General features: G+C 38.2%; 1 protein-coding gene across 1 annotated transcript in view; it reads left to right on the top strand.

Annotated features, from left to right (window-relative positions):
* Positions 1–15,223, top strand: part of myom3 (myomesin 3) — a 111,906-nt gene that overhangs the window by 14,410 nt on the left and 82,273 nt on the right. The window contains exon 3 of the mRNA XM_022666414.2: positions 3,086–3,190. Within this exon, the coding sequence (XP_022522135.2) occupies positions 3,086–3,190 (105 nt within the window). The remainder of the gene's footprint in view (positions 1–3,085; positions 3,191–15,223) is intronic.

Consider the following 15,223-nt stretch of genomic DNA (forward strand, 5'->3'; position numbering starts at 1 on the left):
AAAAATCAATATCTATCGTTGATGAAACATGTTTGGAGTTAGTTCAAGTAAATCAAGTTGAGATAACTCAATCATGAACAAATTCACAGAGAATAGAGTAAAATAGAGTATTATAGTATTATGGGATGAAGTGTGTAGAGCGTGTGCATCTGCAGGATGAAGATGAATTACTGAATCAGTTACAGTAGCAGGAAAAGCCTCAGTGTTTCCAGAGCGAGTAACAGGTTTACACACCTTCACATTTCATTACAGAGCCAATGAGTCTCTCGCTCAACAGCACCATTTACACACAACATCTACTCCCCCCACTGACTCCAGACCAGCCCCAGACCACCAACCACAGATCACTAACACTGGATAATAAAGAGGCAGCACCCTCTACTGGTCAGTGACAGATTAGTGGATGACCAATACTCACAGAGAAATACAGCCTTTCTTACATTTTAGACATACTTCATGTTTTATCTACACAGCTTCATTTCATTTATTAACATAAACCCATTCCTGCTTTTTATGCAAGAATTTTAGCATAATTATCATAATATATAATCTACAAATTGTCCTTAAGGTAGACTAGGGCGACTGGGGGACACATCCACTATACAAATGGATTCCAAAAGCCAATAAATATATGCTTCCAATGGCAACAGACTAAAGTCATTTACAGTGGCGTGAAAAACTAGTTTTTGCTTTTTTGTTATACTGATATTTTCCTGATTATCTAACAAACTTTGATATTAGAAAAATAAAACCAAGATTTACAGATAACTGGTAACGAGTCTTTCTTATCTCTGTGGAGGAATTTAGTTCCAATCTTCTTTACAGAACAGTTTTAATTCAGAAACACTGGAGGATTTTCCAGCATAAAGATCATCTCAACCAATCAGACTCTAACTAGATCACTCCTCCAAAACCTTCATTTAGTTTATTTAATCCTTTCAGAGGTGAACATGTTTGTGTCCTCCTGGATGAGTTGTTCATGCCCTTTTGGAGTAATTTCTTTAGGTCGGTAAGCCGGTCACTCCTGGGAAGGTTCACCAGTGTTCCATTAGTGTTTTCTCCATTAGTGAATAATAATAGTGAATCACTGTGGTTCTCTGGAGTCCCAAAGCTTTAGAAATGACTTTATAACCTTTTCCAGACTGATAGATGATCAATAGCTTTGTTTTCCCATCTGTTGTTGAGTTTCTTCAGATTGGGGTATAATAATAATAATGTGCTGCTTTTTGAGATCTTTTATCTGCTTCATGTTGTCAGACAGGTTGTATTTAAGTGATTTCTTCATTCTACAGGTCTGATAGTAATCAGGTCTGGTTGTGGTTTGTAGTGAAATTAAACTGTTTGAGCTTTACTAAAAGTAAGACCAAAAACTTTTGATCAGTAGTGTATATAAAATGTATACTCTACACTCTGCCAAAGCTATCAGAGTAGAACATAAATGCAAGCAGAGGTGTTTAATAAGAGTGAGATTAGAGCTGATTAAAGTGCTGCAGGAGCATCAGGTTGTGTTGTGTTGTTGGTTCTGAGATTAGGATTCTGATACTGGTGTTTATTATTAAGGTGTGAACACAATAGATGAATTAAATATAACACAATACTGTATAATACAATGTATTTACTGATGACGAAAACGTGACGAATGTGAGCTCTGGCACAGACTGGATTTAGTTAATTATTAATCACAATATTCACATTATTTCTTCAGCTGCTTATAGTTACTACAATTGCTGACATTGACAATAAAAATCTAATATATTTACTGTATTTTTTGCACTATAAGGTGCATTAGATAAAGCTGATTATAAAGCGCATTAGAGATTAAGAGCTAGGGCTTAGTGCAGTTAGCGGATAATGCTAATAGTGCTCCAGCAGTGCTAGCCAGGGTTGGCAGCAGGCTACAGTCTGATATACTCACCTCTGAATGGCAAAAGAGGTAGCGCTTAGCACGGTTAGCGATAATGCTAACACTGCTCCAGCAGTGCTAGCCAGGGTTGGCAGCAGGCTACAGTCTGATATACTCACCACAGAATGGCAAAAGAGCTAGCGCTTAGCACGGTTAGCGATAATGCTAACACTGCTCCAGCAGTGCTAGCCAGGATTAGAAGCAAGCTACAGGCCAACAATACTCAATTCTGAACGGCAAAAGAGTTAGCGCTTAGCAAGGTTAGCGTCTATTGCCAATGGTGCTCCAGCAGTGCTTGCCAGGGTTAGCAGCAAGCTACAGGCCAACAATACTCAATTCTGAACGGCGAAAAAGCTAGCGCTTAGCGAGGTTAGCGTGTAATGCTAACAGTGCTCCAGCAGTGCTAGACAGGGTTAGCAGCAGGCTACAGTCAGACCTTCTGAAGTGCTCCAGCAGTGCTAGCAAGGGTTAGCATCAAGCTACAGGTCAATAATACTTAATTCTAAACGGTGAAAGAGCTAGCGCTTAGCGAGGTTAGCGTGTAATAGTAACAGTGCTCCAGCAGTGCTAGACAGGGTTAGCATCAAGCTACAGGTCAATAATACTTAATTCTAAACGGTGAAAGAGCTAGCGCTTAGCGAGGTTAGCGTGTAATGGTAACACTGCTCCAGCAGTGCTAGCCAGGGTTAGCAGCAGGCTACAGGCCAACAATACTCAATTCTTAACGGCGAAAAAGCTAGCGCTTAGCAAGGTTAGCGTGTAATGCTAACAATGCTCCAGCAGTGCTAGACAGGTTTAGCAGTAGGCTACAGTCAGACCTTCTGAAGTGCTCCAGCAGTGCTAGCAAGGGTTAGCAGCAAGCTACAGTCAGACCTTCTGAAGTGCTCCAGCAGTGCTAGCAAGGGTTAGCAGCAAGCTACAGGCCAATAATACTCAATTCTGAACGGTGAAAGAGCTAGCGCTTAGCACGGTTAGCGGTTAATGCTAATACTGCTCCAGCAGTGCTAGACAGGGTTAGCAGCAGGCTACAGTCAGACCTTCAACCAAGCCTCTAAAGGCTATTTGGTTTATGAAGGATTTAGTTTGTGATGTGTAATTTTTGTAAGTATTGTGAAATAAATTGTTAATCCCAAAAAGCAGAATAAACACTTTTTAATTTTTGTGTATTTGTGTGTTTTCTAGTGATGAAGAAGCCTCTCTCAGTGAGTACTATCCCATCATCCCCGGCGACGTGATGTCTGTGAAGGAACTTATGACCGACCCCAAGTTCCCACGCCATAGGACCTGGTAAAGTACCTCAAATATGATTTATTTTTCGATTTATTTATTTATTTATTTCCATTGGTTTATGCCTTAAAATCTAAAATCTCAATAAAATACATTTAAGTTTGTGGTTGGTAAGCAGGGTGACAATATACCAAAAAAACAACAAGGGGTATGAATACTTTTGCAAGCCACTGTACATAGAAGTGTAGAATATGTGTCTATAGTGTAAATTAAGCGAACCTTAATCAGATAGATAGATAGATAGATACTTTATTGATCCCCGGGGGGAAATTCTTGAAACGGAGCTACTGGAACAGGCAGCCACTCGCGTCGGCGCCGGAAGTAGAAAAAAAAAAAAAAGGTTAAGTAATGGGAAACTTTAGTTAGCTTAACTTTGAAACATCCAGTTATTACAACTAAAGGGAAAGTTGATTTAACTTTTATATATTCTTGTTATACTGTAAAACCGAGTAAGTTGAGTTTACTTCACTTTTTTAAGGCAGCCGGTTTGCTCTAATTTTTTTAAGTAATGGGGAATGAAAACTTGAGTTAGCATGAATTAAAACATCAATTTATTATAACTAAAAGGGAACTTGATTTAACTTTTTATTTTTGTTATATCAATTAATTAAGTAAAGTCTACTCAAATCATTTTAGGTAATTTGTCGCCTCAAATGAATCGAGGTTCATTTTTTTGTCATTTATAATACTGCATGGAGTTAACCAATCGTTCATTAAACCACAATAACTCGTAACTTTTTGAGTTAAAGTAACTGTTGCACAATCGCTCTATCTTACTTTTACTGTAGCAAAAAAATCCTAATTAAATGGGCACCGTTAATGCATTAGTTGACGTTACTACAAAATTGCATGGAAACCTGAAAACGAAGTATGTATTTTAATGTATTTTACATTTTAAATGTTAAAATCAAGTCAATACAATTTGTAGATTTGATTTCACTGTCTCTTTGATTTTATTTGAGCTTTTTTTAATACTCATAGTAGAGTAAAAGTAGATGAAAAAAGGAAATACTATAGAGTATATATACTAACAGTACTGAGAGCACAGCCAACCCAGAGTTCCTGCAGCTCAGAAAATGAAGCTTGTTCTTACAGCCTACAACAACATAGAGTTTACTTAAGGTAGCCCCAGGGGAAATACTGTACTACACACTGATGGTAAGTGTTAGTTAGAAACTGTTGGACACACCGAGTATGCAAATAGATTGTGACAGAAGCCAATGGAAAAGAAGCTGTTACACTGTAAGCCTGGATAAGTTAAATTTACTTAAAAATTTGAGGAAAACGATTACTTAAAAAAGGTTAAAAAACGGGGCATTGATGGTATAGTTACTTAAAAAAAAAGTAATCAGATTACTGATAACTCCTTTAAAAAGTAACTTAGTTACTTTATGGATTACTTGATTTTAAAAATAACTAATTTACTTTACAAGTTACTTTATTAGTTACTTTCAGCAGCTGCAGACACCACCTCCCGCCGCCTTAACATAAACATTATAACCAGTTTTACCAATACTCCCTTCATTGGAAAATACATTTTTAACAGCATCAATGTATCTCTAGACATTTAATATTGAACTATTTCCTGAAAAAATAAGGTTTTTTATAAAAAATAAAAAACTTACTCTTGATTTCACTTAACATAAATGCTTGTTTTTATAAAAATATATAAAATAAAGAAAGTCTTTCTTGACCTGAAATATTTAACTCTGTAAAACTGAACGTTGAACTTGTTGTTCTCTGCAGGGCAGCAAGGAGTGGTTTTATAAAACAGAACCGTGTATATGGTCTAGACCAGGGATCACATATATGCGGACTGCGGTCCGGGTCCGGACCCAGACGTTGTCCAATCCGGACCCATACCGGACCCAACTACTGAGAAGGATTTAATTCTGACAGTGTTTATTTAAAGCACCGGAACTTTTCTCATCTTTACGGTATTCGTGCTCTGCAGCACAGTAAACTCACAGACCAATCACGTGTGGTGTAAAATCTTCAAACGCTCTCCACGGCCAATCAGATCTGTGCAGGCCGCTGACCTGGCTTGTAAATTGGGACGCGGCCGGGAAAAAACGCCTTTATAAAGAGATAGGGAGCCCGAGAACTGGCGGAAAAACGAGAACGGGTGGAAACTAAAGACACGCCGAGCGCAAGAGAGAGAGAGTAACGCACAGTGACTTGGATAAGTAACTTTAATCTGATTACTGGATTGGAAATAGTAACGCGTTAGATTACTCGTTACTAAAAAAAGGGTCAGATTAGAATAACGCATTACTAAGTACTGCGTTACTGACATCACTGGTAATGGGTAATGAAAACTTATAATATCAAGTTATTACAACTAAAGGGGAAGTTGATTTAACTTTTTTTTATTTTTGTTTTACTGTAAGACCGGATAAGTTGAGTTTACTTAACGTTTTTAAGGCAGCCGGTTTGCTCATTTTTTTAAGTAATAAGAAATGAAAACTTGAGTTAGCATAAATTAAAACATCAAGTTATTACAACTAAAGGGAAAGTTGATTTATTTGTAAGGTAGCCCAGGGGGAATCACTACACACTGATGGTGAGTGTTAGTCAGAATCTGTTGGACACACCCAGTATGCAAATAGATTGTGACAGAAGCCAATGGAAAAGAAGCTGCTTATGGCAAAACAGACTAAACTCAGTTCTTATTTATAAGTTGGTTCAACTCAAAGATCTCAGTTTGAATAGTACAGTAGTATATGAGCTCACAAATGATCAACTAACTCAAAATAGTTGAGTATTGTTAAGAAATATCCAATTTTATGTAAAACAGACTTAAATCTTTTGAGTTTAAACAGCGTATGGGTTTACAGTGTGGCAGATCTGCTGAGGGACTCGCCTGGGTAACGCCTACAGAAACATCTGAGAGACGTCTGCTGTTGAATAGTTTATGTTCTGCTTTATCTCCGTCTTTTTAACCTTCTCAGGATGTTCTCCTGGCTTTACACCTGTCTGCCTGTGTAAGTCACCTGTTTATAAATACTTCAAAGCAGGGATGTCTGGGGCTTTTATCTCAGGGCACCTTGCCTTGGCTCTTGCGGTGCCCTCCTCATTTGCATATGTCTACGATTCTCACGCCCACGAGTCCAGACTCACCGTGACGGAGTTTCTGATACAACAGAGCAGAAAACAGAGCTGTGATTCAGCTGACAGATATATATCTGGCAGAATATCTGCTGACCAATTTATTAGAAACACCTTCTTATAGCTCGATCATGAGGGGAAGTGCAGAAAATATAATAGGCTAATGAATAGTGAAGTAGCATAGAATAGTGAAGAAGGGGCTAAGTTAGCTTAGCTAATGTTACTATCCTAGTCCTGTACAGCTCATATCATTCAGAGCTAGTAAATACTGAAAAACACTGTATGGTATATGAGTTGAACATAAAAATGAACTTAAACCTGCAGTTTATCGTCTCTCTGACATGCAGTCCAGTGTTTTTAACATACTATATGTGAGTAGAACTTGAAAATGAACTTAAACCTAACGTTTATAATCTCTCTGAAATACTGTCCAATGCATTTAACATACTATCTATGAGTAGAACTTAAAAATGAACTTAAACATGCTGTTTATCATCTCTCTCTGAAATACTGTTTAGGGCTCTTTATGCACTATATGCGAGTAGAACATAAAAATGAACTTAAACCTGCCGTTTATTATCTCTCTAAATTAAAGTCCTGGGCATTTTATGTACTATATGTGAGTCGAACTTAAAAATAAACTTAAACCTGCCGTTTATCATCTGTCTGAAATACAGTCCAGTGCACTTAATGTACTATATGTGAGTAGAAAATAAAAATGAACTTAAACCTGCAGTTTATCGTCACAGTAAAACACTGTTCAGTGCATTTACATTACATTACATTACATTACATTACATTTGGCAGACGCTTTTGTCCAAAGCGACTTACAATAGTCAAGTACAGAAGTAAAATAAGTTTAAAGGTAAAACATCTTTGGATAGGGATTAAAGGAGGTCAAAGGGAAATAATGGGATAGAGGAGTGAAAGAGGGGAAGAAGAAAATGAGGTTAGAAGTACTTAGTGTGTTAGAGGTGTTAAGGGAGTAAGAATAAGAGAGTAATGTACTATATGTGAGTCGAACTCAAAAATGAACTTAAACCTGCTGTTTATCGTCTGTCTGAAATACTGTCCAATATATTTAACATTCTATATATGAGTAGAACATAAAAATGAACTTAAACCTGCCGTTTATCATCTGTCTGAAATACAGTCCAGTGCATTTAACAAACTATCTATAAGTAAAACTTAAAAATGAACTTAAACCTGCCGTTTATCGTCTCTCTGAAACACTGTCCAGTATATTTAACATATTATCTATGAGTAGAACATAAAAACAAACTTAAACCTGCCGTTTATTGTCTTTCTCTGAAATACTGTCCAGTATATTTAACATTCTATATCTGAGTAGAACATAAAAATGAACTCAAACCTGCCGTTTATCGTCTCTCTAAAACACTGTCCAGTGAATTTAATGTACTATCTATGAGTAGAACTTAAAAATGAACTTAAACCTGCCGTTTATCGTCTCTCTGAAATACTGTCCAGTGCATTTAATGTACTATCTATGAGTAGAACATAAAAATGAACTTAAACCTGCCGTTTATCGTCTCTTTCTCTGAAATACTGTCCAGTGCATACAGTACAGAAGTGAATTTCAGACACCGTGCACGTCTCGGCTACAGTGTCGTCCTTTTGAAGGAGCCCCGCCTCTCCACGTCCTCCACCCTCTCCATCCTTCACACTTCAGGCTCTTATCCACAGCTCAGATCCACAGCTTTAGCTACTTCATTTAACTGGGCTGCTAATCCTCTTTAGGAAGGAAAACATTAGGAAGGTCGTCGTGCTGTGGACACTGTTTACCGCTGGGAGAATGAAGGGGGGGGGGGGGTATATGGAGTTGGTGAGCGTGATGAGGCACATCAAAGGCGGGAATAGATAGGGGTTCATCTTCACTCAGACACATCGACACTGTGGGATGATGAGGAGGATAATGTAAAGATGACCTCAAATTTTCACAGGCTTACCTTCATGGGATGTACAGTATAATAGCTTGGATAATACAGCTCTGGAAAAAATGAAGAGAGCGCTTCAGTTTCTGAATCAGTTTCTCTGATTTTGTTATTTATAGGTTTATGTTTGAGTAAAATGAACATTGTTGTTTGATTCTATAAACTACAGACATCATTTCTCCCAAATTCCAAATAAAAATATTGTTATTTAGAGCATTTATTTGCAGAAAATAATGAGAAATGGCTGAAATAACAAAAGAAAAAGATGCAGAGCTTTCAGACCTCAAATAATGCTAACAGAACAAGCTTACATTCATATTCAAATTTTAAGAGTTCATAAATCAATATTTGGTGGAATAACCCTGATTTTTAATCTTGGCATCATGTTCTCCTCCACCAGTCTTACACACTGCTTTTGGATAACTTTATGCTTTACACTCCTGGTGCAGAAATTTAAACAGTTCAGTTTGGTTTGATGGCTTGTGATCGTCCAATTTCTTCAAATCAAAGAAACCCATCATTTTTAAGTGCTCTCTTGTTGTTTTCTTCTAAGACACAAAGCTCACTCGGGTTGGCAAGTTGTGGAGGCTGAATCTACACAATCCATTGATATTTTTGACATACTAATCGCTGCCGAGGTATTAATCAGATGTGACAAGGCTACCCCTCCGTTTTTATTGATTGCAGTTCACTTTAGCATGTATAGCATGATTGTGTTAGCCAGCACAGTCCAAATCATTTTAGCTCACATTGCTAATCTATCTAGCATTAGCTCTCTCAGATACCCTCTGCCCTGTTATCCCAGCTGCACTCAGACCACTGATATAAATGTGAACACTCAATTTTTAAGTGAATTTAAACACCAGTCTCTAGTAAACTAATCTAGTGGATGTGATAAATGACCTGACTGAATTAGCTCTAGCCAGTTAGGTTACCTGTGCAGGAGCAAAGTAGCAGCTCTGGGTCGGTCTTGTAGTCTATTGAGCTTTTAGCAGCTGAGGTTTAACTGAACCAGCCCAGCTTTCTAGCTTCCATGCTGCAGCACCGCTTGTTCGCTTTACATGCTGATAATTTTATTATTTTGCATAGGATATATATTCCTTAATGGTCCTTTTAAGTATTTTTATTTACTTATTTACGTTGAGTAGTTGTTTCTTCTCATAACCTGGATTAGAACATTACCCAAATATTCACTATTCACTGTATACCTGTAACTCTACCTCTTCACTACTTTACTTTAACTGATGCTCTCAAACACTTTATTAAGAGACAAGAAATTCAAGCAATTAACTCTTGATGAGTTCAGCACAGCTGTTAACTGAAATTAGCCTGAGAGTTATTCACTCCTCGCTGGGTAGTGTTTTTGGTCAGTATATCCTATAGTTTTGTGTTTTTTGGCAATTTATCCACTGTAAAAATAGTTTAATTGGGGTAATTCCACCTAGTTTGTAGTTTTGGGGCAGTTTATACACTGTATAAATAGTTGAATTGGGTTATTTTTATCTAGCTTTGTAGTCTTGGGGCAGTTTATTTATTTTATAAATATTTTAATTGTGTTATTTTCACCTAGTTTGTAGTATTGGGGCAGTTTATTCACTGTAAAACATCATTTAATTGGGGTATTTCCACCTAGCTTGTATTTTTGGGGCAGTTTTTCTACTATAAATATAGTTTCATTAGGTTTTTTTCTTTATTTAGTTGAGTAGTTGTTGCTTCTCATAACCTGGATTAGAACATTACTCAAATATTCACTATTCACTGTATACCTGTAACTCTACCTCTTCACTACTTTACTTTAACTGATGCTCTCAAACACTTTATTAAGAGACAAGAAATTCAAGTAATTATCTCTTGATGAGTTCAGCACAGCTGTTAACTGAAATTAGCCTGAATTCCAGGTGACTCTACCTCATAAAGCTGACAGTTCAGTATAAATCTACAATGCAGAACATTTTAAAATAATGAAAAAACACAGAATTTAAGGTGTGTCCAAACTTTTGACTGGTACTGTATCGATGTGTGTGTGTGTGTGTGTGTGTGTGTGTGTGTGTGACACAGAGCGAGTGTACAGGTCTCTGCTGTGTGAGGATGAGGGAAGTATCAAAGTGAATATTCACTTAGATCAGCTTCAGCCTATCAGACACGGCCTGATCAAACGATTCCTCTCAGAGTCAAAGCCACACACACACACACACACACACACACACACACACACCTTCATCTCTACAGCCTTCACTTCCTTTCAAACGCACAACAACAACCTTGTAAATATCAAGAGTCTCCATCAAATTTGTAAAAAAAAACAGCAGGTTAATGATATATATATATATATATATATATATGCAGATATATATAGATATGCAGGACTTGTGCAAATCTCTCCATGCATTATGTTAAGGCAGGTACAGTATTTATTGAGGATCCCATTTTAGTGATCTGTTGTTCATTGGTAAATTGCGCTTTCCTCAGCTGGATTTAGGGCGTCTGTGTGTTTATGGTATCGTGAGGGCACAAAAAATACTCAAAACGAACAAAAGACATTTACCAATCCTCTTAATTAATCCTGGGTGTGGTTGATTTGCGATGTAATGTGCAATAAACCAATCAGTGTGTCACTTGCTCATCATTCCCTTTAAGAACCAAATGAGCTCTGACTTTGGCATGTTCATATTTTCCCAGTGCTACGCTTTCGTTTTTTTTGTTTTATTCTTTATTCTGTATACTTTGGATGTAGAAGCTAATATATGATGGGACAGCTGCTAATGACTGTTGTCAGGGTTTTAGTCAGTCAGTGGCGCATCTGTGTTTCCCACCGCCAAGTTAAAAACACTCCAGATATTTACCTGAACACACCTCACTTCCAGACCACCACACCTCATATTATCAGTGTAGATGTATTACTAAACTCCTAAAACACAGGGGTTGGACAATAAAAATGAAACGCCTGGTTTTAGAGCACAATGATTGATTGTGGTGACGGACAGTTCTGGTGGAAACAGGAGAGTTGAGGTGCACATTGAATTCTGTCGTGATTTGAGCAGCCGTGGTTTTATGTTTTTTTGGATACAATTCGGGTTAGCACCCGAGCATCCCTTTCAGACAGCTTCCTCTTACAGTGTCCACAGTTAATCCTGTTGGATGTGGATGGTCCTTCTTGGTGGTATGCTGACATTACCCTGGATACCGTGGCTCTTGATGCATCACAAAGACTTGCTGTCTTGGTCACAGATGCTCCAGCAAGACGTGCACCAACAATTTGTCCTCTTTTGAACTCTGGTATGTCACCCATAATGTTGTGTGCATTGCAATATTTAGAGCAGAACTGTGCTCTTACTCTGCTAATTGAACCTTCACACTCTGCTCTTACTGGTGCAATGTGCAATTAATGAAGATTGAACACCAGGCTGCTCCAATTTAGCCATGATGAAACCTCCCACACTAAAATGATGACAGGTGTTTCAGTTTCATTGTCCAACACCTGTAGACCCTATTTCAAAGGCATGGGGGCAAGACGTAAAATAGATTGTTATAAGCATCATGACATGCCTATTTTGTATTCAGACTAAAGGTAATTTTCACAACTTAAAACAAGTATACGTACATCGAATTTTAGCTTTTATACATTCAAACCAATTTAATTCAGTTTTTTTGTGTGCTAAAATAATGATATAAGTAATTTTATTTATATTTTTATATTAGAATTGAAGTTTATTTTAATACTACAGTCTGTGAGTCTGTGAGCTGCATCCACAGCACTTCCCACCTTGCTGCTACTAAAGACTCGAGGCTCGGTTTGGCCTTGTGTGAAATGTTTAGTGATGCAATGTTCATGCAAACCAAACAACCTGCTTTACACTCGGAGAGCTCAGACTGCCTTCACTTTCAGAGCCTCACACTGATACCAAACGCAGGGTCTATGTGAAGACGTGTCTCTTTCAACAGCACTTAATTCAACACTAATTCTGCGCTTATTAAAGTTCCTGATTCACTTATGTGTCTCACTTTGATGCTGCTGACAGGAAGGATGTCGAGCGTTCACTGAATCTCGCTGCTGGGTATTAGGCAAGTTTCAGTACAGTAGAGTAGTTTTATATAAAGACTAATTTATCACTGCACTCTAATATGTGGACTCCAACAACTTGGCATATGTTTTAAATAGATGTTATATTATACACCTGTTTATTTTCTTGTGTATGTATCGGAACAACCCAAAAAATAGAGGGAGAAAATGGGCAAATTTGACATAATTTCATGCAAAAACAAAATTGTGGGTAAATAACTTTGTTTCAAGCATGTGATGCTCATTTAACTCACCTGTATGATGTAACAGGTGTGTTCAAAGAGGAAGATGGATGATCACAAGCCATCAAACCTTCAAGCTGAACTGCTTGATTTTTTTGCACCAGGAGTGTAAAGCATAAAGTTATCCAAAAGCAGTGTGTAAGACTGGTGAAGGAGAACTAAATATCGATTTCTGAACTCTTTATTAAAACATTATGAATATTTTTCATGAATAATATTTCTTTGCATTATTTGAGGTCTGAAAGCTCTGCATCTTTTTTGTTATTTCAGCCATTTTTCATTATTTTCTGCAAATAAATGCTCTAAATGACTTTGAATTTTTTTTTGGGAGAAATGTTGTCTGTAGTTTATAGAATAAAACAACAATGTTCATTTTACTCAAACATAAACCTATAAATAGCAAAATCAGAGAAACTGATTCAGAAACTGATCTCTTCACTTCTTCCAGAGCTGTATATAAGTGTAACTTCATCATCATCATAATTTAAATCTCCCTAAATTCTAAATTCTGATTTTTCCCATTTTTCTCCCGATTTATATGGCCGATTGTCCCACCCATTCTGCTGCTACTCAGCTGTATATCTCGCCTATCACCAGTGATTCCCCTTAACACCAGGATGGTGAAGACTAGCACACGCCTCCTCCGATACATGTGAAGTCGTGAAGACTCGACCTCTTTTTAAACTAGCATCACAGCTGTTACAACCCGGTCTAGGGTCAGGCCGTAACAGAAAATGAGAGTGGGCTCTCTCCCCAGACCCTCTGCCAGAACAAACACCAGACACTGAAAATGGATTAAAACAGGATGACTGTATTGATAAAAATAAGGGAATGTGACTTCAGGAGTGAGCATAGGCTAAAATAACAAATAAACCAACTAACAAACAAAGAAAACTAACTGAACCTGCCAAAATAAAGAAACTAAATACATAAACTACCCTGACTCCCTGTCACCAAAACAGGAGAAAAAGGTAGCTAAAGAAAACGGCACTCTCCCCCTACTTTACCCAAAGACTAACGTATATTGAAGCAAAAACTAAAGCAACACGCAGAATACAAAATGGAGGTGCCGGGTTGGTCTGAGCAGGAAGTTGTTCCAGGTCAGGAAAGGGGAGGAGCCCTGAACGTCTCTCCCAGGTCAGGTTTCCTCCTGCCCTTTTATAGAGTGCACCCCCAGTGGCCAATCATGGTCCTACAACCAAAAACCAAACACAAACAGCACAGAGGGCACACAAAGATAGACCAATACGACCAGGGGTCGTAACACAGCGCTAACGCTCGGAGGAAAGCGCAGCAACTAGGTTCTGATACATCAGCTCACAGACGCAGCCTTGTGCTGATCCACATCACCCTAGGAGTGATGAGGGGAAAGAAAGAGCGCCATCTACTGTACCCTGTACCCACCCAGAGAGAGCAAGACCAACTGTGCTCTCTCATGAGCAAGCTGCGTGACTGGGATTCGAACCTGCGATCTCTTCCTGATCATAAACCATTTTTATGTTCTTAAAGAAGGAATACCAACCATCGCCACTTTGTAATTCAGTGTATATGGATTAATTCTGTACTGAACAGAAAACAAAGCGGTGCTGAAGATCCACCGGAGACAGATAACTAGCATTAGCACTAGCATAAGTGGAGATCAAGCACTTTGAACCGAGTGTGGTCGAGTGTTCCTCAGCTCCACTTCAGAGGGAAACATCCGAAGCCCTCTCCAGCAGGAGTGTTACTGCCATCCCTTCCCTCGTCCTCGTTTATTTATTTATTTATTTATTTGCTTCCTCTCGCTCTTTTTTATGTAAGACAGGCTCTGTCTGGGCGGTGAAGAGCGTATGCAGCCCCACGCGCCGGCTGACCTCCTCACAAGCACTTTAAAATGACGAGCAGTGAAATGTCACCGGGGATCTCCTCCACTCCCAGCACATTTCTGCAGACGCAAAAGTTCAAGCAGCTCAAATCAGCCCCCGGATGCTGTTAGTTTAAAACGTCCAGACAGGCAGTGGATGCTGGGCAGTACGGGCTCGAGCACGGGCTTGGGCTTCGTTTCTGAGAGTTTCTGTCTTTTCTCTGACTGCCTGAGTTGCCCCTTGACATCGTTTGCGTAATGCTTGAGAGTGATTTATTGTGGCAGATGATTAGAAAAAGGATTAATAATGTATTTGTATAAAAACGTCTTAAAAGGAACATATTGTGCCAAACTCCACTTGGGTCTCGACCAGTGATAGCATGGTTACTTTAAAAAAGTAATCTGATTACTGATTAACCCTTCCAAAAAAGTACAGTTTTCCCAAAACTAGCTTTATTTGAAGCTTTGCTCCCCCTTTGGCATCGTGTTTTTGAAGCACTAATTCTCCAGCACAGAGTGAACAACCAATCTTGATATTGATCATTATTAACTGATACAAACTCTGAGTAGTGTCTTTATTTCCAGCTAGAAAACACGTATCCCTCCTCGTTCCTCCAGTGTGTGTTCCGTTGCATGGTGTTACTTGCAGTGATGGTATAGTTACTTTGAAAAAGTAATCCGATTACTGATTACTGATTAATCCTTTAAAAAGTAACTTAGTTACTTTATGGATTAATTGTAATGTAACGTATGAATTAGAGTAATGCATTACTGACATCACATGTTTCGACTGCCCCTATAAATGATGTTATGTAATAACAAAAGTTT

Source organism: Astyanax mexicanus, chromosome 1 (assembly GCF_023375975.1).
Source record: "Astyanax mexicanus isolate ESR-SI-001 chromosome 1, AstMex3_surface, whole genome shotgun sequence".
Lineage (NCBI taxonomy): Eukaryota > Metazoa > Chordata > Actinopteri > Characiformes > Acestrorhamphidae > Astyanax > Astyanax mexicanus.